Below are 24,179 nucleotides of genomic sequence, written 5' to 3'. Positions count from 1 at the left end.
ATTTTTCTAAACCAATTTATTTCATATTCTCTAATGTATTTTTACTGAGATATCTATTTAAAAGTACAGGTTGAGACAAGACTGCAACAATGTTGCCTGAATAACTCTGGAGAGAATTTTAATCCCTTCTATTTAATCCACTATTATGATGTTGGTATCCAAAATATGTCTTAATATTTATACAGTGTAGATATGAAACAAGATTACATTACTAAAGTGACATTCAGTTAAGAACTATGTGTCCTATATGAAATACGAATCAGAGGTAGTCCTTACTCTGGCCCTAACCTGCTACATATAATTCTTCTTTAAAATGAAAATCTTATACTCTAATGCAATGACAGTAAAGAGACACTGTCGAGATAAAAAATAATACACAATGTTTTAAAAAGCTCTTTGTGTTACTAATTATAAGATTATTTTTATTACCATATGTGTTGTTTTATTTACTTTTTGTATTTCATTCAGTTTGGCTAGTGAAACTTCAATTTCACTTTCTGGTTTTCCTGCACTAGCGCAATATTATTACTGAGATTTCCAACACTCAAAGAAATTTGAAAGGTCAACAATAGTTCTAATGTAAACATTAATATTTTCTTTGGAGAACTAGAGAAAAAATAGATTTTCTCTAATTATTGCAGTGTTCTATTTCTAATATCATAGTATTGCCAAGCATTTACAAATTATGAGTCAGGCCCCAAAACAATCATGTTTTTTATAAAACAAAAAGAACCCAACATTTACTTAGCTACTGGTTTTTGAGCCATTAGGGTGCACTTAGATAATATTTTCAAGCTTCTCTTTGCAACCATAAGGCCTACACATTTTAAGTAAAAACTAAAGCTGAGATGCTCACCTAATCACATGCTTCCCACAGGTAAGGGCTTTAAGAAACACACCATATTGCAAGAGTTGGCAACACTGCTTATCATCCTACACAAAATTTAATGGTAGAAATATTTGGACTGAGGATGCTGGAGGAGAGGTAAATATAGGTTAAGAAGGGGAATTGACGAGTGAAGTAGTGTTGATCAGGAATTTTTCAACAGATAATACCCTTTTTGCATAATCAAATTTTTGCCCAAAAAAAAATTCCTGACAGAAAATTAAAATGACAGCTCAGTTTCACTTACAAGTGCCTTCCCAGCTTGTAGCCAGCAATCCTAATTATTCTGTTTTGGTTCTCTTGAAACAGAATTTTTCTGGAACTCCCTTCCCATTAAATTTTTGTCCAAATTTGGGATGGGTTTTTTCCACCCCAAAAATGTGAAATTTTTCATGAGAATTTTCTGGCCAGTTCTAGAGTGGAGTGTGGACGGCCTACTAAATGACTTAACTGCCAGCTTATTTCTTTGCTTTTTACAGTTTTCAGTGATGGAATATGCAGACTGCTAACCTTAAACCAAAGCTGACTAAACTTTTTGGTGGGGGTATTTCACAGCCCCATTTCCTGTCCTAAAACCTGCAGACTTGCCCTCACCTATGTCAACCTGTACAAACCTGTTCCCACTGTCCCCTCCACAATATGTTCTCCCTCCTGTATTGCTGGTCCGCACAGAGCTGTGGGGGGCCTAGGGGTGGCTTAAGGTGGAGGCCTGGGGGAGCAACATTGTGGAGGAGCAACTTGGAAGAAATTTGTGAGCAATAATGGAGCTGTAGGGGGGGCTCAGGATGTGCATGTGAATGAGGCTATGGGGAAAGAGGCACATGGGGAAGAGGGGGTAACAAGGTTATAGTGGAGAGCTCGGGGAAAACAGCAGACGAGCTAGGAGGGGCTTTTGGGAAGGAGCAGCTATACTCTTAGCAACTTATACTGCTTTTTCTTCCCCATTCCTATGATCAATGGTTCTTGCAGCTTGAAGTCCCACTTTTTTCCAATCCTCTCCCAACACGCCTCTGCTGTGTACCCCTATATTCCCTATTCATTTCCCTGCATCCTCATCCCACTGCTTCATGGCCCTTCACCTTTCCTTGGTTTCCTATAGAGCTGCTGTATGGTGCATTATGAGGAATTGGAAGAAGCGTCAGAATATCTGAGGAGCAAAGAGGTTGATTAAGGAAGAAGGGGAGCAAAGGTGGTGACTGGGGATATGTGGGGGTGAAAAGGTTTTTGGTGGGGGAACAAAACTGTGTAAGGAGGCTGAGAGAATGTAGTGTTTCTGCATCAAGGTATCAATACTTAAAGAGCTCCCTCAGTATTACTGCTTCTACTCTCCAATGGACCCAGGCAGTAATGCTATGGGAAGCCTATGATATGCCAGTGCCTTTGTGAAAAGGCACCTGCCTCCCCCAGCATTGTTGCCTCAGTGAACCAGGGTATAAACCCTGATCCTTCAAGCCCCACTTTCAGGCTACTGCCTCACATCCCTAGTGACTCTTTCTACAGCCACATCTCTTTCCCAGAGTCCAACCTTCCACCTTGACTCAGCAGAGATATGTCCAGAACACCACAGGTGCATCAGGGACAGAGCAAGACTAAATTTTTTGACAAGCTAAGTTTTGAAGAATGGTAATGATCATTTCTGGTTTTCAGTGATGTTTTTCCTCTAGTCTGGGAGGGAGGCTGACAGCAATGGAAGTAGCTGATGTATCTGCATAGTTCTGTTGGTTCATCTTAGTGAAACTAAGATTTCATTTCTGCTTTAAATGCAAATTTCAAAGCAAATTTAACTATGGACTTACATACTAAATTAATATATTCAGAGAAATAACATTGGCTTCCACAGCTAAATTGTATAGCATAATCATTATAGGCATTAAAGATCTAAATTGATACTTACTGCTGTGTTTGCATTAGTGGCATGCTAGTATTATCATAGCTGTCTGTGTGAAGAGGTGGTACAATCTCACCAGTAACTGGGTGAAACACAGGAAGTGTTGAAAGAGGCCATGCTATCTCTCTATTTTTGGACATCTCACGAAGCTCTTTGGTGGATTTCTGTATAGCACTGTGGTGGACCAACTGGATGCTATGTTAAAAGGAAATAAAATAAATATTTTTCTTTAAAAGGGTTCTAAGAATATGGATAGTTTTGTAAAACCATTTAAAATTGTTTTTTCTTTAAAATACAAGGACTTTGATCCATACTACAGACTATCAGTAGAACAATTATAGTAGAGCTTCAGTATAAAACAAATATTTAAGTTATTTAATTTTGAAAACAAGAATTGTTCTATCAGACTGCTGTGTGAAGAAGTATTTTTCTAAAATATCTTAGACTATGCAATATAATGTTAATATTCCATTTATTTACTGCTGTAAAAATAAAAGTTTTGGTAACTTTTATATTGTTGTTTCTTGTGGTGGATTCCTAAATACTCACAGAAGCTTCAATTTTATGGCAGAATATTATGTAGGCACGGGATACCTTTCATGAAAGTTCTTTCATCTGTCCATTGTCTTGTAAAAATGTAGACTGGGAGTCACATATGCATGAACATTAATTACATAATAATATTATTACTCTAAATGATTTTACATTAAACTGATCTTTATTAATTACAAACCCTTTTTATTCTGACCTGCTAGCCTTGCCACACCTCTCTGTTTTATAGCAGCTTTCACATATATGAATTAGACTGTGAATCAAGGAGAGTGAGAGAAGAGCATGACACATGTATGAAGCATGACAAGCTACTGAGAAATGAAAATTAAATGAGAAAGAAAAATAACGGGAAAGAAGACACTTACTCTGGTGTTTGCATGTTTCTCTTTTCCCTAAAAACAAAACAAAATTTATGAATTAAATAATAGCATTGATAGTTGGAACATTAAATCTATCTGCTGATGGAAAAAGTACATGATGTGGAAATGCTGACACTGTTACCACCAAATCAAGTTGATAGCATTTGCCACCAGGTTAATGATAAGAACTGGATGAGCACACGTATAGAGCTGTTGATACTGATGACAGACAGACAACCACACACACACAAGTGAATGAAAATGCAAGTTAAGGAAAAGGCTTCTGGCTAAAATAAATTCTATGACAAAATGAAATCAGGGTACGTGTAAGAGATGGAAGAAACTACGTTACTTGCTGCTTTTGTTTCATATGTTTGGCTTTTATAACCCTAAATTCAATTTAGGTCCCTGGCAATATTTATTTTATTAGTGTTAGGATCTTTAAAATTAATGTTCAGTGAATGAAAATTTTAGTCAAATTAAGTAATTGTCCTGAATTGGTGGGTCCTTTATTTTTATTTTATTTTTTTTGTGCATAGACAATTTAACCATTTTGAATAGAACTACAGTCCCTAAATCCATTCTCTTGGAGATTACCAATAATTTTAATGCATGTTTAGATGGAAAACAGTACAATATATATATTAAATATTTCTGCTGGTCTGTTTAAAAAGTATTTTTATGAACTGAATGATACTCTTCTACAGAATGCTTTCATATGGATTACAATCTCAGAAAAATCTACAATTACTAATTAGTGTTTTAAAGTACTCACACTCCTTCCCGTCGGCAGCACATGATATAAGCAAGTATTAGAAAAAGCACCAGTGCTACTGCCGAGGGCACTGCCAGTGTAATTAGGAAATCCGAGTAATAGTCTCTGCTTTTCAGTGTATCAGACGGTGGTTTATATTCTCCACCATCAGGTAATATTCCCTCTCCTCGGATCACTTCCTGATAGGTGGAAACTTGTTTTGTTTTATCAACCTGATACAAAAAAAAAAAGACAATTACATAACCAATTAACAAATGTCTGTGGAAAATGAAAAGAATTTTAACCAATCATAAATCAGAAAAAGCAACACTACACAGCACAGCCTTTCAAATTATATGAAATCTCACAACTCCATTTATTTTTCCAAGGACATCTTCATGTAAGGTATTCCATTGTCTTAATTAATGTTAAAGACCAAATCACAGAAAATGCTCATTGACCAATGCTGTGACTACCCCAAAATGGTACAATTTGTTATTTGAACTTGACTGAGACCACCAATTAATTTTATTTAAGTCACTGAATAGCTACCAAATAACAGCAGCGGTCAATGAGCATACAATAAACTCTCTGAAAAATTATCAAAGACAGAAAGGTACCAAATAACCATTTTTTGGTCAATATCAACCAGGGCAAGCTTTTGTACTTTTAACTAGAGCTATGGAAATTTTACAGCCAAAGAAAAATGATTCAGTGACACCAAAACATTTCTCGAATTAGTGTCAATTTAATCAAATTGTTTATTTTTTTGCGGGGTGGGAGGGATACCCCCAACATTCTGAAAACCTGAAATGTTTCATTTGGATATTTTCAAAATGAAAGTTTTGATTTTATTTGAAATTATTTGTAATTTCAAATTTTCCTTCGATTCTAAAAAGAAATAAAATACAAAAAGAAACACTGACAATTCTTTTTTTTAACTTTTTGATTGGCTGAAAATTTCAAAATTTCATTTTCGGTTCAAGCTGAATTTTTTTTTTTTTTTGGAATTGCCATTGACCAAAGAAACTCATTATTCACTCTTCTCTTCTTGTAACATAAAGCAGAAAGGGTGTATAGATCCCATTATTAATTCCCTCAGATATCCAGTTCCCCTGTTTTTAATTAGGTAATATTTATCCTGCTTCTGTTCAATTATTCATCCCACTAACACTCCCAAAGTGTACTGTAGTCACTAGAAAGTAGAAGAAAGAAGCAATGTAGCACTTTCAAACCCTAATAAAGGGGGGGAAATTAATGTCATCAATTACTGTATAATAGTAAAGCTCAATTATTTAGTATTAACTTCACAATAAGGGATTTTGAACTTAATTATATGCCCTGGTTGTGCTTGTGCCTGTTCAATCTCAATATAAAATAAAATAATCCCATATAGTAACATATATGAACTAGTATCAGAGGGGTAGCCGTGTTAGTCTGAATCTGTAAAAAGCAACAGAGGGTCCTGTGGCACCTTTAAGACTAACAGAAGTATTGGGAGCATAAGCTTTCGTGGGTAAGAACCTCACTTCTTCAGATGCAAGTAATGGAAATCTCCAGAGGCAGGTATAAATCAGTATGGAGATAACGAGGTTAGTTCAATCAGGGAGGGTGAGGTGCTCTGCTAGCAGTTGAGGTGTGAACACCAAGGGAGGAGAAACTGCTTCTGTAGTTGGATAGCCATTCACAGTCTTTGTTTAATCCTGATCTGATGGTGTCAAATTTGCAAATGAACTGGAGCTCAGCAGTTTCTCTTTGGAGTCTGGTCCTGAAGTTTTTTTGCTGTAAGATGGCTACCTTTACATCTGCTATTGTGTGGCCAGGGAGGTTGAAGTGTTCTCCTACAGGTTTTTGTATATTGCCATTCCTGATATCTGACTTGTGTCCATTTATCCTCTTGCGTAGTGACTGTCCAGTTTGGCCAATGTACATAGCAGAGGGGCATTGCTGGCATATGATGGCATATATAACATTGGTGGACATGCAGGTGAATGAGCCGGTGATGTTGTAGCTGATCTGGTTAGGTCCTGTGATGGTGTTGCTGGTGTAGATATGTGGGCAGAGTTGGCATCGAGGTTTGTTGCATGGGTACTAAAATACTTCCTAGACACCACCGTACAAATAAGCGATGGCCACGTTAATACCACCCTATACCGAAAACCCACCGACCGCTACGCCTACCTTCATGCCTCCAGCTTCCACCCCAGACACACCACACGATCCATCGTCTACAGCCAAGCACTGAGGTACAGTCGCATCTGCTCCAACCCCTCTGACAGAGACCAACACCTACAAGATCTTCACCAAGCATTCTCAAAACTACGATACCCACACAAGGAAATAAAGAAACAAATCAACAGAGCCAGACGTGTACCCAGAAGCCTCCTGCTACAAGACAGGCCCCAAAAAGAAACCAACAGAACTCCACTGGCCATCACCTACAGTCTTCAGCTTAAACCTCTCCAACGCATCATCAGTGATCTACAACCCATCCTGGACAATGATCCCTCACTTTCACAGACCTTGGGAGGCAGGCCAGTCCTCGCCCACAGACAACCCGCCAACCTTAAGCATATTCTCACCAGCAACCACGCACCGCACCATAACAACTCTAACTGAGGAACCAACCCATGCAACAAACCTCGATGCCAACTCTGCCCACATATCTACACCAGCAACACCATCACAGGACCTAACCAGATCAGCTACAACATCACCGGCTCATTCACCTGCATGTCCACCAATGTTATATATGCCATCATATGCCAGCAATGCCCCTCTGCTATGTACATTGGCCAAACTGGACAATCACTACGCAAGAGGATAAATGGACACAAGTCAGATATCAGGAATGGCAATATACAAAAACCTGTAGGAGAACACTTCAACCTCCCTGGCCACACAATAGCAGATGTAAAGGTAGCCATCTTACAGCAAAAAAACTTCAGGACCAGACTCCAAAGAGAAACTGCTGAGCTCCAGTTCATTTGCAAATTTGACACCATCAGATCAGGATTAAACAAAGACTGTAAATGGCTATCCAACTACAGAAGCAGTTTCTCCTCCCTTGGTGTTCACACCTCAACTGCTAGCAGAGCACCTCACCCTCCCTGATTGAACTAACCTCGTTATCTCCATACTGATTTATACCTGCCTCTGGAGATTTCCATTACTTGCATCTGAAGAAGTGAGGTTCTTACCCACGAAAGCTTATGCTCCCAATACTTCTGTTAGTCTTAAAGGTGCCACAGGACCTTCTGTTGCTTTATATATGAACTAGTAGACTTCAGAAAATAATTAATACATAAAGTGAAAGTTTCTTTTATTCGTTTAAATCTAAGTAACAACAGACTCATTCATTTCATTAGATGAAATATAGTCTTATCAATTATTGGATGATTTAGAAGACCAGCATAAAGTGACAAATTAAAACTTAAAAAGACAAATTTTAAAAAGATTACTAAAATATTTATTCAGTAGCTGAATAGTTGTACAAATGAAAACAGTAATTTAAAAAAACTGTTGACTAGAAGACCATTTATCTCCAAAGAATCTATGACATCACTAAAAAATAGATATTTTAAAAGCACTTTTGAAGACTCATTCTAAACATTGCCATAGCACAAGATAAACATTTTTGATCAGTCATATAAATGAAGTTAGAGGATCTATTCAAAGTTCTGGTTTCACCGAATTAAAGAAATTATGCTGATTTTCAGATATATTGTAAGTAATACTTTGACTAACTCATTCTCATCCTGCATTATTTTATTTTTATATACGGAAGTAAGATTAAATATAAACATGTATTTATTAAGAAATAGATCAATAGCAAATATCAGATTATAGTAATATAAAAATACGTCCTTTGAATTTATTTTACCAAACAACACTAATTTTTGTTATTTGATAAAATAAATTCAAAAGACCGACTTCTGTATTACAATAATCTGATTATTGGCTATTAATTTATTTCTTAACAAATACATTTCTATATTAAGCACATTTCTTAAATACTAAAAAGTAAACCCTGCCCTCTGTTGCATGAATGAGTTATGAATGACTGGAAAAAGGTTGTAGGAAGTCTCTTCTACCTGTTTCTTTGCCCCCTAGTTGGTGTTCAAAGGAAGTGAGCTGGATGCAGTACTGAATGGAATCATGACCCTGAGGGGGGCATAGTCTGCTCCTGCCTCTCTGCCACTAGCACTAGCCACTGCATTCAGCAGTATTTGCTTGCCGGGGATGTACAGATCCATGTCAGAGGACAAGAAATGGTTACTTGCAGTAATTGGTTCTTTGAGATGTGATGGAGCCATGTATTCCACTTAGGTGTGTGTGCACCCAGTGCACTGGAGCCAGAGAATTTTGTCTAGCAGTACCCATAGAGGGGTGGTATTCACACTCATGGTCCCTCCCCTGGCTATATGAGGCAGCACTGCCCTGATTCCCCTCAGATCCTTGGCACCGAGTGCCCAAAGGGTAGACTCCAATGCAGAGGGGACAGAGAATCAATCATGGGGTACACATCTGCATCACATCTTGAAGAACCACATTTACAGTAAGTAACTGTTTCTTCTTCTTCTTCTTCAAGTAGATGCAGCTGTATATTCTATGTAGGTGATTCACAAGCAGTACCCACCCCAGGAGGCAGGGCTCCGAGTCCACCTAAACAAGGATTGCAGGACTGCCCCCACCAAAGCTTGCATCCGCCCTGGAAGATGCGGTAATGGCATAACGGTTCATAAATGTATGGATGGATGACCATGTAGCAGCCATGCAAATGTCCAAGGATGGGACATCACTGAGGAACGCTATTGATGCAGCTTGCGCTCTCACCCACTGAAGCCATTTCATATGCAGTCTTGATACTGGAGGATATCCATTTAGACAGAGTCTGTGAAGAGACCTCTTGTGCCTTCATATGATCTGCATATGACACACATAGCTGAGGCAAAGCATGAAACTGTTTAGTCCTGTACAGACAGAAGGCTAAACATCACCTGACATCTAATGTATGAACGTGCTGCTCCTCTGGAGATGAATATGGCTTAGGAAAAAACACTGGTAAATATACCACCTGGTTCAAATGAAACCGAGAAACCCCTTTAGACAAAATTTTTGGGGTGTGGTTGTAAAGTCACTTTATCCGTAGAGAATTGCGTGCATGAAGGTTCTGCCATCAGAGCCTGCAACTCACAGACTCTCCTTGCAGATGTTATTACTAACAGGAATGCAGTCTTCTGACACAAACGCGGAAAGGGACAAGATACCAGGAGCTCAAACGAAGGTCCCATTAAAACCACTAGGACCGTGTTAAGATGCCACAGAGGAATCAGCTCTCAGACCGTAGGATGGAGATAAAGAAGTCCTTTTAAGAATCTTGCTACTGTGGCACTGGAGAAGACTGATCTTCCCTGAATAGGGGGACAAAACGCTGATATTGCCGCCAGATGTACTCTCAATGAGCTAAGCGCAAGGCCCAATGACTGAAGGTGCAGCAAGTACTCAAAGTTGTCCTGAATAGAAGGCAGCATTGGTTAAACACTGCAGGCCAACAACCACACCGAAAACTGCTTCCATTTTGCCAAATAGGTGGAGTCCTGCATGGATACAAAATTTGTTTCCACATCCGATCCGCGATCCGCAAAAATGATCCACAGATATCCGCATCCATGGATACAAAGCAGATATCTGTGGATTTGCAAGGCTCTATGAATAGGCCATTCTGGTAGAGGGTTTTCTACCACTGAGTAGGATCTTTTGAACAGCCATGGAACACCAGAATTCCTCCTTAGTTAGCCATGAAGCAGACATACCACGAGATGCAGGGAGCTGAGCATGGGATTTAAAGTGTGACCATGATTCTGTGTGACTAGGTTTGGATAAAGAGGACAGGATATGGGAGGCTGAGAACACCAGAGAAACAGCACTGCCTCAGTCACACTGGGACAATCAGAATGAGCTTGGCCTGATCCGCCTTCAGCTTGAGGATGACCTGTGGGATGACTGGGATTGGGGGAAAAGCATACAGACGTGCTGACTGCAGCCAAGATAGATGATGTCAGACAGGGAGTCCAGTCTGAGGCCTTCTTGAGAGCAGAACAGATGACATTTCCTGATGTTGCTCGTAACAAACAGGTTGATCATCGGAATGCCCTAAGCTGCAAAGATGGCCCGGAGCACACTAGTCTTCAGAGACCAGGGAAAAATTCCTGCTGAGATGGTCTGTGAGATGATTCTGGACCCTGGGCAAGTGGTCAGCAATCGGAGTGATACTCTCCTCGATGAAGAACTGCCACAACCTGATTGCCCCTTGGCAGAGCATCCTGGAGTGTGCTCCCCTTTGCCTGTTCACATAATACATTGCGGTGTTATTGTAAGTATGTGAATGAACCACTGAGCCCCTGATACAGTTCAGAAAAGTGTGACACGCACCATACATGGTCAGAAGCTCCAGTAAGTTGATATGCAGTGAGGACTCCTGCTCTGAACACAGACCTTGAACGTACAGTGACCCCAGATATGCTTCCCATCTCATCAGGGAGGCATCTGTGACAACAGACTTGGTTGATAAGGGCCAGATGAAGGAAACTCCATGACAAACATTCTCTAGGAGTGTCCACTACTGCAAGGAGTCCAGGACCAGTGGAGGGAGACAGACCACTCTGTCCAAAGAGTAAAGAGTGGTATGGTAAACTGTCCTGAGCCACATTTTAAGGGGGCAAAGGTGTAATCTTGAAAACTGGAGCCACATGTCTGCTTGTCCTAGGTGCAGAAGAATTGGGCATTTTCAGTTTAATTTGAATAAGTTAAATTTGCTTCTGGTGCAGTTTTCCAATTTATAATTGATTGAAACCCAAACACAACTTATTTATAGTTACATTAAAAAACACCTCAATAACTGCTAAAAGAACATTATTTAGGTTGTAAAGTCAAGCACTTAAACATTAGGAAATGCTAGATTTATGGCTTTCTGTGAAATTTTAATTCTGCCTCCTTGTGCAGCCAATCTGTGTGTTGTGTGAAACAGGTCAAGTGGAAAAAATAGTAAGTGAGCATTTAAATGCCTAGCCCTCTCCCAAACTTTTGGGAACACCTGCCCCATGTTTAACTCTGAAGGGAGGCAGATGTGTGGAGGTATGTGTTCAATGCCGGGAGATGTGTGGTCAGACAGAGGGAAATCTGAATCCACTTCCTCCTTCACTCCACTTGCTGCTATGGGAGCTGCTCTGGCAGCTACCAGATGTTCTCAGTACACTGTGTGATGAGGCGGTGCTGGAAACAGCACTGGCCTTAGAATGTTCATATTCAGTTATTATTGTGGCAGGCTGCCAAAAAATTCCTGACCAGTGCAAGCAACAGAAGGGAAATGACTGAGTTATTAATTGTAAAACTTTCAAACCTGAACAAAATTTCATTGAACAAGCAAAAGGCATATCTATATCCCCATGACTAGCAATCGACACAGAAACAGTGGATATTTTATGGCTCTTCCTTTTGCAATAATTGTCATTTTTACAGGTTTTAGGCAACTCTTCTGATTCAAAATGTATTGAAAGACAGAGGATGGGTGATCTACTGGACTGCACATGGACAGGTAATTAGGTGTGTTTACGTTTTAAAATCCCCATTTTGATAATCTCTCCAAAAAATCCTGGTAAGGCATTTCACCTCTTTTCTTCAGTTTCCTCATTTGTGAAATGGGGATAATGCTTATTAACATACCTCTGAGGAGCATGTAAAGATAAATTAATATTTGTAAATGTAATGAAGATAAGAAATGCAATGTGTTAAGTATTACCAGGTGATTCAGCTTACTCTGCTAGCTCTTTAAAAATTTCTGCATACATCTCATTTGGCCCTACTGAGATACGGGTTTTACTGAACATTCCCTAACCATCTTTGTTTAACATTGTTTGCATTACATTCTTCCCATTCCTCAATTTCTTTGATTTTTGTTTAAAACTGAGAAAAACTAACCATTTTAAAAATTCAGCCCTTATCAGAATTATTCTCCTTCCCTGGCCAACAGTAGTCCTATTTTTTTCCTTAATATTTCTCCTTTACTTGATAAACCTGAGGAAAATTTTCCAGTTTCATTTGGCTCCAGTAGTTCATCTTATTTTCATTTTCTGCCTCTTATTTAATGTGAGATGTTTATGTTCAGAAGAAGTTTTTAACAATTTATAAACATTGCAACCGGGCATGATGGCGCATGTCTGTAATCCCAGCTAACTGGGAGGTGGCGGCTGGTGGATTGCTTGAGCTCAGGGGTTCTGGGCTGCGGTGCGCTATGCTGATTGTGCGCCTAGTGCTCCTGACAGCCTAGCCAGCAGGTGGCTGAAGGAATGGCTAGAACAACACGAATGATCAATCAAGGTGATTCAAGGATAAACATTGCTAAATTACTCAACTCAGTATGTCAGTAACTGATGTCAATTTTTTTTTTAGGTTAATGAGTTAGACCTAGGCATATTAGTGCAGTGAATTAATGAACCAGGCATTCATTTATGGGTTCAAATCCTACTTAAGTCACCACAAAGGAAACTGAATTTGGTGGTTTTAGTCTTGCCTGCACTATAATACACTTCTAGCCACATAGCAAAATCCCTCCACATTCTAGCAGTCTCTGCTGAAGGAAGAGTTATGTCTGATCAGTCACAAGTGAGGTGCATTTGGCAGAGTTGTTTAGTGAGGCTTGCAAAATACTTGGCCACACTATGTTCAGCTCTAAGTAGCGCATTTACAAACACATCACTTCTTATGTTATCACAAAGTGACTCACCAAAGAGATTTTACACCAGTCAATATTGAACTCAGTACGAAATTTTTTATCGCAAGTTATTACAGGTTCCATTTCTTGGCTGCATCTCAGCTGATTTTGTGGATTTTCCACTTCTCGTAAGCATGAGGAGAATGGAACATCTGCACCAACCATAACATAGACACTGCAGAAAAAGATGTGTGACAAAGTGTCATCAGGATATCCATTAATAAATAAATATTTAATGAACACAGTCTAGTCCTCTGCATTCCAATGATCACCATAGTTCATTTCTAAAACAGCTAGTTGTGTTTTATAGGCTATGACGTCACTTTTTCCAATGTAGGCCCAATGAACTGGGACCAAACTGTTTCTCTAGCTACTTATTACATTCCTACTACTGCTTGAGTGTACTGTGTGATTATGACTAGCAATAGTCAGTTTTCATTTTAAAAAAGTTACGAAGCTCAAAGTTCAGGATTTTGAGGTAAAAACAGCAATAAATCATTGATAAAGTACTTGAGGAAGTTCTGTTAAAATAGTTCCATTTCATATAAGAGAAAATTTTGTTCAGCATAGCATTCTTGAAAATTCATGGATATATCAGCACTTCTTCCCATGTGTAAATTGTAAAATGTATTTGAAAATGCTTTAAATTAGAACTGCAATTTATTAATTTATTATTGATGCCAACCTGTCAAAACATCCAGCTTCTCTCAACAAATTCCACAAGACAGTTATGCACTGTCAATACAAAATTTTACAACATACTGAAAGCAGAGTGTGGGACAAAACAAACTGATTTTAGTGTCAAAGTAAATAAAACAAGGGCTACTGTACTGATACTATTATTCATTTTCATACTTATCTCAATTGAAATGAATAAATGAAACTGTTACAGAATATAATCTGCTGCACCAAAAAGTCACAGAATCCAGGGACCTTGAAGCAGAATTTAGGTTCAGTTTGCCAGGGAGTACACAGAGCACAGTCTGAGCAATACTCAAAAACACCACAGATGAAACTCTATGTAGCATCTTATATACACTGGTGTGGCTAACGCAGGATGAGGAAGCTGCGTATCTCTTTAGTTCATGTGTTTAAAAATTCCAGGAGTTAGTTTACTAGCCAGCATATATTACAGTAATACATAAATAATCCACTTTAAGACACTGTTCAATGAACAAACTTCACTGATACCTTACTTGGGGGTTGGGTGCCAGATTTTCTTTAGCTGCTGTTCAACTGTAGTGACAGACTTCAAGAAGCCTCTCAATCAAAAAACATTAAAAAAGGAAAATTTTGCTCAAGGCGTATTTCTCCAGTAAGTTCTTATCTGTATATTTAAAAAAAAAAAAACTTTCCTAAAACTTCTAACGCAAAGGCATGAGCCCCTTCACAAGCAATATTAATCAGTGAACTCTAAATTTAAGAGCTATAGTATTGGAAGATGTAGCTTTAAATGTGCCTGTGATGTTTGGAACAGAATGCAGCTGAGCTAATTTTAAGTTTTGTGAGGTCTATGTTATAGAACTTCAGAGTCATGAATCAAAATTAGGTTCTGCAGTTACTGGGATATAAGACTGGAATTGTAGATTAAGAGAGTCTTATTTCCTTCCACCTGTTTTGTAAGCAGGGAAAACTGTTAATGTTTCTTTGATTGTAAATTCCCAGCACCTAACAAGACCTTGATCTCCCCATCTGGGGCCTCTGGGCACGTATGTATTTTTAATATCTAATAACAATTTCCAAAAGTTTGTTCTTTAAAAAGTATCTTCCAAAAAGTCTTGAATGCCTGAAAGGAACATTAAACACTTCAGTGACACTTATTTTGAGTGCTAAAGACTTATAAACAGATTAGATATATATACACATGTGCTTACCCCTCTTTCATATCATTAATAGGAAGTGGAACTCTGCCTCCCCTGTCTAGAGCTGAGGTGATGTTTATAGCATTCAAACGCTCTGGTTGCCACACATTTTTCACTGCTCCAAGAAAATCTCCAAGAACCTCACTTGCTAACATTTCTTCTACATTCATGTTCTTTATGAAGAACTCCGCTTGATATGGTAAAGGAAAATCTAGTTGTGAAGGAAAAGAGTTATGTCTTTATTACAAAAGATCTAAAATAGTGGTTGAGTACTGCACTACTGACTTATTAAAGAAGACTGAGGAGGCACCTTCCTAAAATCCTTTTATGATACCAAGTTATATTCTGATCTGGCCACTCTTGTTTAATTATCAAACTATGTTTATTTATAATAGCACCAACTATTTTTTAAAGACGCACTCCAGCTTTGCCCTATTGATGGAGCTATTGGCAACCTGCAAATAACCTGAGGGCTGATCCTCAGCTAGTGTAAATTATAATAGTGCTGTGACTTCAATGAAACTATGACAATTTACATCTGCACAGGATCTGCCCCCTGAAGACAACACTTAATCTGCATTAAATGAAGAAAATTGCAGCTACCCTACTCTTGGGCAAAGAGGAGTGGCCTGCAACGACTACAAGTCCCAGCCTGCATTGCTTCATACACTGACCTGAGTGGCATGAGATGATTCATTCAAGATGCAATATTGTAGGCTGGAACCTGTAAATGCAATAGGCCACAACTCCATGTTGAAACTGAAGGTGATGACAGACTATATTGTAGGTCTCACTTTAGTTTCCTCTTGTCTAAGTAATCAGTAAATTCAAAATGCACAAACTGTCCACACCCACAATTAGAATGGTCTGCTAAATTTTACGGCGAGCTGGGCAAATAACTGATTTTTCAGTTGGATGACAGTTCTGAAATATATGTTTTTAAAAAAAAAATCAGTTTGGTCAAACCAAATCTTTTTTTCTGACTTTTCAGTTGATTGAGAAATTCCATATCAGGTATATTTCAGAGCAGGAATTCAAACCTCTATCTCCCATATCCCAAGTGAATGCCCTAACCACTGAGCTAAATAATATAAGGGCAGTAGCAGATGCAGCAGCATCACCACCATTACCACCACAACCTTCACCTCCTCCTCCTCTGGTTGTTTTGTGAATGGTCAAAATTATTACTGTCAAATTCATAGATTCAGGTTGACCAAAACAGATTTTTCAGTGAAAATTCAATTTGCCTGAAAAAGTTTGCCCAGCTCTAATTTTAAGACAGATCAGTGGTGTTGGTATTTTTAAGGTGACTTGTATTGTTTTCAGTTTTGAACTGTGATTTGTTTGCAACTTGGTTAACCTGAAACATCTACTTTTTTAAATGTAAAAGTTACCAAAGAACATTGTCTGCTGCACCTGAGTTTTATGTTTTATGTGCAACTATTTTTGTGGTACTGTGCATTTGCATCCTGTGCACACTCAAATTCAATATGCACATTTCATTTTTTCCCCATAGATAGATATTCTAAAAGTACTTAGAGGAGGCCAGGAGTAGTGGTCAGAGCTCTGATAAAATAAAAAGCCTTCTTTCAAATATTAAAGAAAACCCAGAAGAATTTTCATTTTACAGGTCTCATTAACTCAAATTACATGTATTTATGTCTTGTTTTCTGATTTTACAGACTACTGAATATTTTACTTACATTGTTACATACTGCAATCTGGTTACAAACTGTATTGAAGAACACAGGTTTTCCTAAATGAATATCAATATGCTTCGTTTTTAAATCCTTTGCACTCTTCTTGGAGATGCTATTTGATTTTTTCACTTGGTTTATTTATTTAGTTTTGCACTAGCTTTTAAATTTAGTAAAACAAGACTTTCACAATCTTTCATGATAAAACAGATGTTATTAGTTAAGCATGATAGGGTATATTGTACAAATCAACATAGTAACATTATGAAGATGAAAGGGATGTTCACACTGGAGAAAATTTGAGGAGAAAAAAAGTTTGCAAAAAATTGTTGTCTGACATTTTTCCTTGTTTCTTTTGCTACTTTTAGAATAGATAGATGCTTTGTGATCACATACCAGTTTTCCTTCTGAGTTTTTATGACATTTGTCTATAACTGTGGAAGTGATTGTCACACATTCAGCATTATGATTTAACTGTAGTGAATCATTTCACAGTTACCTAAATGCATTTGGAGGGATTTTCTTCGTCTGGTGATACATCAGCTATTGGCCTCTATATGTTGTGGGGATTTAGCAATAAAATAAGTAGTAAATTCAAGAGGCGTATCAAAGTTAAAAGCCTATGTGTTGCTTTTAAAATCTAGGGAATGAAGGCTTGGTATTGCAGGGCCCTGAGCATTACAGCTCTGATTCAGCAATGCACTTAAGCACATACTTAAAGTTAAGCATATGAGCAGTTCCATTAAAGTTAATGGCACTAACCATGTGCATAAAGTTAAGTATGTGCTTAAATGCATTGCTGGATGGAGGCCAAAATGCTCAGCACTCCCTATGACAATTTGAAAAGGAAAAAGAAAAAAACCACTATTGCTTTGTGGCACCCATATTTTTTTCTGATAATGGGACAAATTCTCTACTCAATGTAAGTATTACACTGCCAGTGACAAGAATAGGAGTTCTGTATATGGAATAGGAGAGAATATATCCAATGTGTTTACATAATAAACTAAAAGAATGTAGAGAAGCTGCTCCCAGAAAAAGCAGCAGTAGATAAGGATTTTTATTTGCAGGGGGGTGTTGACTAGGGCTACCATATGTCCGGATTTCCCCGGACATGTCCGGCTTTTCGGTCTATAAATAGCCGTCCGGGGGGGATTTTTAAAAATCTAAAAATGTCCGGGATTTCCCCCTGGGTCGGCTATTTATAGATAGAAAAGCGGCGGCCAAGCGCCGCTGGGCACCCAAAGCCCCTTCCCGGCTCCCCCCATCCCCTGCAGCCTTACCACGCTGTCCGGCCCCGCAGCTGTCTTCCCCCTCCTCCCCTGCCCTGAACGCTCCGCCCCCCTGCTCCTCCCCCTCCCCTGCTTCCCGCGAATCAGATCTTCGCGGGAAGTCTGAGCAGGGGCAAGCAGGAGGCAGCAGCAGGTAAGCTGGGGCGGGGGGGCGCGAGGAGGAGAGATCCGGGGAGGCGCGGCCCTGGCCGAGCAGCTCCCTCCGGCCCGGGCCAAGAGGCTCCGGCCCAGCTCGGGCCCCAGCACCCCCAGCCCGGACCCGGCCCGGGCCTCAGCACCCACGGCCCGGCTCAGGCCCCAGCAGCGCCGGCCCGGCTCGGGCCCCAGCACCCCCAGCCGGGACCCGGCCCGGGCCCCAGCACCCCCGGCCCGGCCCCGGCCCGGCCCCCAGCACCCCTGGCCCGGCCCGGGCCCCAGCACCCCCGGCCCGGCCCCGGCCCGGGCCCCAGCAGCGCCGGCCCGGCCCGGGCCCCAGCAGCGCCGGCCCGGCCCCGGCTCGGGCCCCAGCACCCCCGGCCCGGCCCCGGCTCGGGCCCCAGCACCCCCGGCCCGGCCCCGGCTCGGGCCCCAGCAGCGCCGGCCCGGCTCGGGCCCCAGCAACCCCGGCCCGGCCCCAAGCCCCGCAACCCCGGCCGGAGCGCAGCCCGATTCCTGGGCTCTTTAAAGCCGGCCCTGGTCAGGGGACGTGGGGGGGGGGGGGGGGTTGATGGGTCGGGAGTTTGGGGGGGGCTGTCAGGGGGGCAAGGGTGTGGAGAGGGGTTGGGACAGTCAGGGACAGGGAGCGGGGGGGTTAGATGGGTCTGGGGTTCTGGGGGGGCTGTCAGGGGGCAGGGGTGTGGAGAGGGGTCGAGGCAGGCAGGTAGCAGAGGGGGTTGGATGGGTCAGGAGTTCTGGGGGTCCTGTCGGGGGCGGGGAGCAGTTGGATAGGGCATGGGAGTCCCCGGGGGTCTGTCTGGGGGCGGGGGTGTGAATATGGGGTGAGGGGATGGATAAGGGTCGGGGCAGTCAGGGGACAGGTAGGGTCGTAGGGCGTTCTCAGGAGGAGGCAGTCAGGGGACAAGAAGCAGGGCGGCTTAGATAAGCGGTGGGGTCCTAGGGGGCAGTTAGTGGCAGGGGTCCCGGGGGGGCAGTCAGGGGACAAGGAGCGGGGGGGGTTGGGGGTTCTGAGGGGGGCAATCAGGGGGTGGGAAGTGGGAGGGAGTGGATGGGGGTGGGGCAGGGGCAGGGCTAGAGCGGGGCTCCTCCCCCCCGTGTCCTCTTTTTTGCTTGTGGAAATACGGTAACCCTAGTGTTGACTAGAGTATATAACAGGAAAAGTGTGGAAGAGAATGCAGCCCTTTACCTTATCATAAAACATTCTGTTATGTGCTTCTCTTATGACAATCTCTTTTGTGTATGACACTTGTTTTGCCTACCCATTGAATACTAAATCAATGCAAATTACATTTCTTTACCACTTATGCTCTTTTTTTGACTAACCTGCACTACCGTCTACATTTCTGCTAAATGTGGCCCAGTGAACCAGATTCTGGACTTAACAACACTATAGGTCTGGAGCAGTTCCATAGACTTCAGAGCTGCTCAAGATTTTCACCAATATAAATGAAATTAGAATTTAGCTCATTCTATTTATCTGGAGAATTTTTTTCAATGACAGTTGATAGAACATGCAACTAGCTGTTTTGCAAGGCAACCTGAATCTTGAAGGTCACTGCTTGTATAAAGCGTTCGATATTATGAAATTCATTGTCTTTCATAAAGACATTAAAAAAGCATATTGGGCCTCCCTGCCTCCATTTCAAAATCCAAGATCTACTATTGTTGATGACAAAATTGTGCAACTCAATTTACCTCAATGGAGCAGTACTTGATTATGTCACTGCTTAATTTGATCAAGTGTCCCTAACTTTGCAAAAAGTTTTTCATTCTATGCTTTAAAAGTCTAATCCTTCAGTTAGATATATCTTTCATTAACCAACTGAGATGCAAAATAATGCTGACATCCCTGCATGTTTCTTTGTCCTTTAACTTCAAAGGCTTGATGCACTTCTCAAATACAGCTCTCACTACTATTGGTTTCAAAATAAATACTTTGCAGAAGAAGAGATATATCCCTTATATGTGGTGTAGGTGTAGAAAATATACAGTTTGGTACAATTTGGTTCCAAAAGCAAAAAAGTTGGCTCTTCAGAAGAATTTTTAAGAACCGGGCATAAATCAGCCCTGGCAAAAACGGTTTAGCAAAAAATAACAAACAGGATGAATCAAGACAGGGAAGTTTCCCTTACCTCCTCCTCACCACTCAGGCTTTTAGTTGAAACACTGCTTAATGTTTGACAGTATTTTGTCAAATCTTAAAAATCATGTAATCTTAACAAGTTATCACTTATACAATCTAGAGCGCTGCAAAATCTCTTCTGTACATACCTTCTGCTGACATTATATTAATGATCAAGTTATGTCTTGCAGTCTCAAAGGTGCGCCTGTTATAAGCAGTGATCTAGAATAAAAACAGATGACACCAAAATGGTGTACAAATATGAAAACCAAAATTAATGAATTCAGCAAAGAAAATCTTGTTTTTCTTAAATTAAAAATATTCACTAATATATGTACCGTATATACTCGTTCATAAGCTGAATATTTTTGGTAAAAAAGTGACGCATCAAAGATCGGGGGTCGGCTTATAAACAGGTCTACACCAAAATTTGGTGATTTTAAACTCTATGGCAAGTATCGGCAACCTTTGGCGCAGGCCAAGGGATGTGCTGGCCGCCACTTCCCGCCGCCCCCATTGGCCTGGAGCGGCGAACCGCGCCCAGTGGGAGCCGCGATCAACTGAACCTGCGGACGCGGCAGGTAAACAAACCGGCCCGGCCCACCAGGGTGCTTACCCTGGCGAGCTGCGTGCCAAAGGTTGCCGATCCCTGCTCTATGGAATCATTGAATTGAATATCTAATACATTGTCGTTTTGTTTACCTGGAGCGCCCGCAGGCACGGAGCCCCTCAGCTCCCTATGGCCACAGTTCGCCGTTCCCGTGATCGGCCGAACCTGCGGACGCGGCAGGTAAACAAACCAGCCCGGCCCGCCAGTGGCTTACCCTGAAAGGCTGGGAGCCAAAGTTTTCCAACCCCTGAAATATAGGGTTGGCTTATGAAAGGGTCATACAGTTTTTTGTTATTTTTACTTATCCATCTTGGGGGGGTCTGCTTATAAACGAATGGGCTAATGAACAAGTATATATGGTAATTATTTTTATTTTTGAATACTAAAAATATAACCTCTATGGACTATATAGAAACAGGAAAGATAAATGAATGAGCAGGCCTACTGGCTTTGATGGAGCACTATATTAAATAAAGACAGCTTACTGGGATTTTCACACTAGTCTATCTAGTTATTTATACTGCACTAATATTCTCAGATACCACATGGATAACATATTTACATACAAGTGGTTGGCGTACCCTAGTCCTGTATTCTTTTCTCTCTCGGCTCCATTTCAGGAACACGAGGGAGCAGTTTGTTTTTCTGTATTTTTTTCTTCTTTTATTGACCTAACTATGATAAAGTCAAAGAGTAAAAATGGGTTTTGTATTTTGTCCTGAAGGCTGTAAGGTTTCTATTCATTCTTAGCTCCTGGTGGAGCTAACCTAACTGGTGATATTTATAGGAAAAAACATTGTAAGGTCTTTCGGATGGTGACCATCTTTTAGTTGTATATTTGTACAGAGCCTAGCACAATGGGACCTTGATCCATGAATGGGGCTTCTAGGCACTACCACAATACAAATAATAAGAATGCCAGAGTCTTTATCTTTAGGTGGGTTGAAAGCTATTGGGAGATACAGAGTATATGCTCCTTATTTTTGGAAAAAAATGTCTCTGATATAATTATGTACAAGTACACAGAAAGGTACCTTTTAAATGCATGAAGGATCTGTGGTATTCATCTGATGGCCAAACAGTCCCCAGTGATTATTCTTTGACTGTGTTGAAAAGTTATACCATGACTGAACTCATAAGAATTTTGGAATATGGTATATTGGAATTGTGTATTTTTCCCTTTCCTTTCTTTTCCCCCCATTACCCTCAAAAATACAGATGTCTCATAACACAAATAGAAATAGATGATCTCTGCCCAAAAGATCTGACAATCTAGCTTGACATGATTCAACAAAGGGAGGTAACAAAATATCAGAAGGTGGAGGGCAGGATAGTGGTTACGTGAATGAAATTATGCAGTCTCTCAGGAAAGGGTAGGAATAGCATAGTGGAGCACACTAGTTAAAAATAAACCAATAAATGACTAACTCACTTCTTGAAGGTGTCCCAGTAAAAGTGGCTCTTGAAAGAGGATAGTGGTCTGACATATCGGTTACAGGCAAATTTATGTAAGTGAAGAGAATAAAGCTTAAATTGTAAAAATAGTGTACTCTATGTAAAAGAAATGTTAATAAAAAAATAGAAAATTAATCTCTAATTTGAGAGCTTTTTAACAAAAATTAATTTAGCACTGCAAAATTAAATCTGCTGAAAAACTAACAATAACTGAAGCACTAATATTTAGAGTGGCATTCTTTCCTTTTTTTATTTGTAATTTCAGTTTAACAATTAATCCAAAAGATAGATAAATCACTTATTACAGCTACATCACAAACTATATATTTAAAACTCCTATAAAAGATGCAAAAAACCATTCACCTATTTACTATGGAGTAAATCGAATAAAACAAAATCTGTACTGGGCCCAGTCCTATTTAACATATTCATAACCGATCCGGAAAAGGGGGTAAACAGTGAGGTGGCAAAATTTGCAGATGATACAAAACTACTCAAGATAGTTTAGTCCCAGGCAGACTGCGAAGAGCTACAAAAGGATCTCACAAAACTGGGTGACTGGGCAACAAAATGGCAGATGAAATTTAATGTTGATAAATGCAAAGTAATGCACATTGGAAAACATAATCCTAACTATACATATACAATGATGGGGTCTAAATTAGCTGTTACCACTCAAGAAAGAGATCTTGGAGTCATTGTGGATAGTTGTCTGAAATCATCCACGCAATGTGCAGTGGCAGTCAAAAAAGCTAACAGAATGTTGGGAATCATCAAGAAAGGGATAGATAATAGGACAGAAAATATTATATTGCCTCTATATAAATCCATGGTACGCCCAGACCTTGAATACTGCGCGCAGATGTGATCGCCCCATCTCAAAAAAGATATATTGGAATTGGAAAAGGTTTGAAAAGGGCAACAAAAATGATTAGGGGTATAGAACGTCTTCCGTATGAAGAGAGATTAATAAGAGTGGGACTTTTCAGCTTGGAAAAGAGGAGACTAAGGGGGGATATGATAGAGGTCTATAAAATCATGAGTGGTATAGAGGAAGTAAATAAGGAAGTGTTATTTACTCCTTCTCATAATACAAGAACAAGGGGCCACCAAATGAAATTAATATGTAGCAGGTTTAAAACAAACACAAAAAAGTATTTTTTCATGCAGCGCACTGTCAACCTCTAGAACTCCTTGCCAGAGGGTGTTGTGAAGGCCAATACTATAGCAGGGTTCAAAAGGGAACTAGATAGATTCATGGAAAAGAGATCCATCAATGGCTATTAGCCAGGATGGGCAGGAATGGTGTCCCTAGCCTCCATTTCCCAGAAGCTGGGATTGGGTGACAGGGCATGGATCACTTGATGATAACCTGTCTGTTTATTCACTTTGGGGCACCTGCCATTGGCCACTGTGAGAGGACAGGATACTGGGCTTGATGGACCTTTGGTCTGATCCAGTATGGCTGTTCTTAAGCTTTGGTAACAAGTAACCTATTTTAAACCTAAGCCATATAAAATATATATATCACATCAAAATGTAGGCCTCAATCATGCATTGGTATCACTAGCATATTTCTGTGCCCATGTAGAATCTTTAGTCCTATACTGGGATTTGCTAATGCATCTGTGTACCTGTGCAAAGTCACACTGACTTCAATGGTACTTTATATAGCAGCACGAATCCATCCTCGCAGATCCTGATGCAGGTTTGGAAACAGACACCATTTAAAAAAGAACAATTTTAAAAATAGTTTCTTTCCAGGGTTCTGAT

At 40.3% G+C, this 24,179-nt stretch overlaps 1 protein-coding gene across 2 annotated transcripts in view; it reads right to left on the bottom strand.

The window, feature by feature from the left end:
* Window positions 1-2,776: 2,776 nt before the first annotated feature.
* SGCE (sarcoglycan epsilon) overlaps window positions 2,777-24,179 on the bottom strand; it is a 42,666-nt gene continuing 21,263 nt past the window's right edge. Inside the window, exons 4-9 of one of the 2 annotated variants that reach the window (XM_065398926.1) lie at window positions 20,491-20,563; window positions 15,087-15,285; window positions 13,225-13,387; window positions 4,461-4,672; window positions 3,692-3,718; window positions 2,777-2,969 (exon numbers count right to left, since the gene is read on the bottom strand). In XM_065398926.1, the coding sequence (XP_065254998.1) occupies window positions 2,777-2,969; window positions 3,692-3,718; window positions 4,461-4,672; window positions 13,225-13,387; window positions 15,087-15,285; window positions 20,491-20,563 (867 nt within the window). The remainder of the gene's footprint in view (window positions 2,970-3,691; window positions 3,719-4,460; window positions 4,673-13,224; window positions 13,388-15,086; window positions 15,286-20,490; window positions 20,564-24,179) is intronic. The other variant, XM_065398925.1, reaches the window with a different exon arrangement.

Source organism: Emys orbicularis, chromosome 2 (genome assembly GCF_028017835.1).
Source record: "Emys orbicularis isolate rEmyOrb1 chromosome 2, rEmyOrb1.hap1, whole genome shotgun sequence".
Lineage (NCBI taxonomy): Eukaryota > Metazoa > Chordata > Testudines > Emydidae > Emys > Emys orbicularis.
This window is presented reverse-complemented; position numbering and strand designations above follow the sequence as displayed.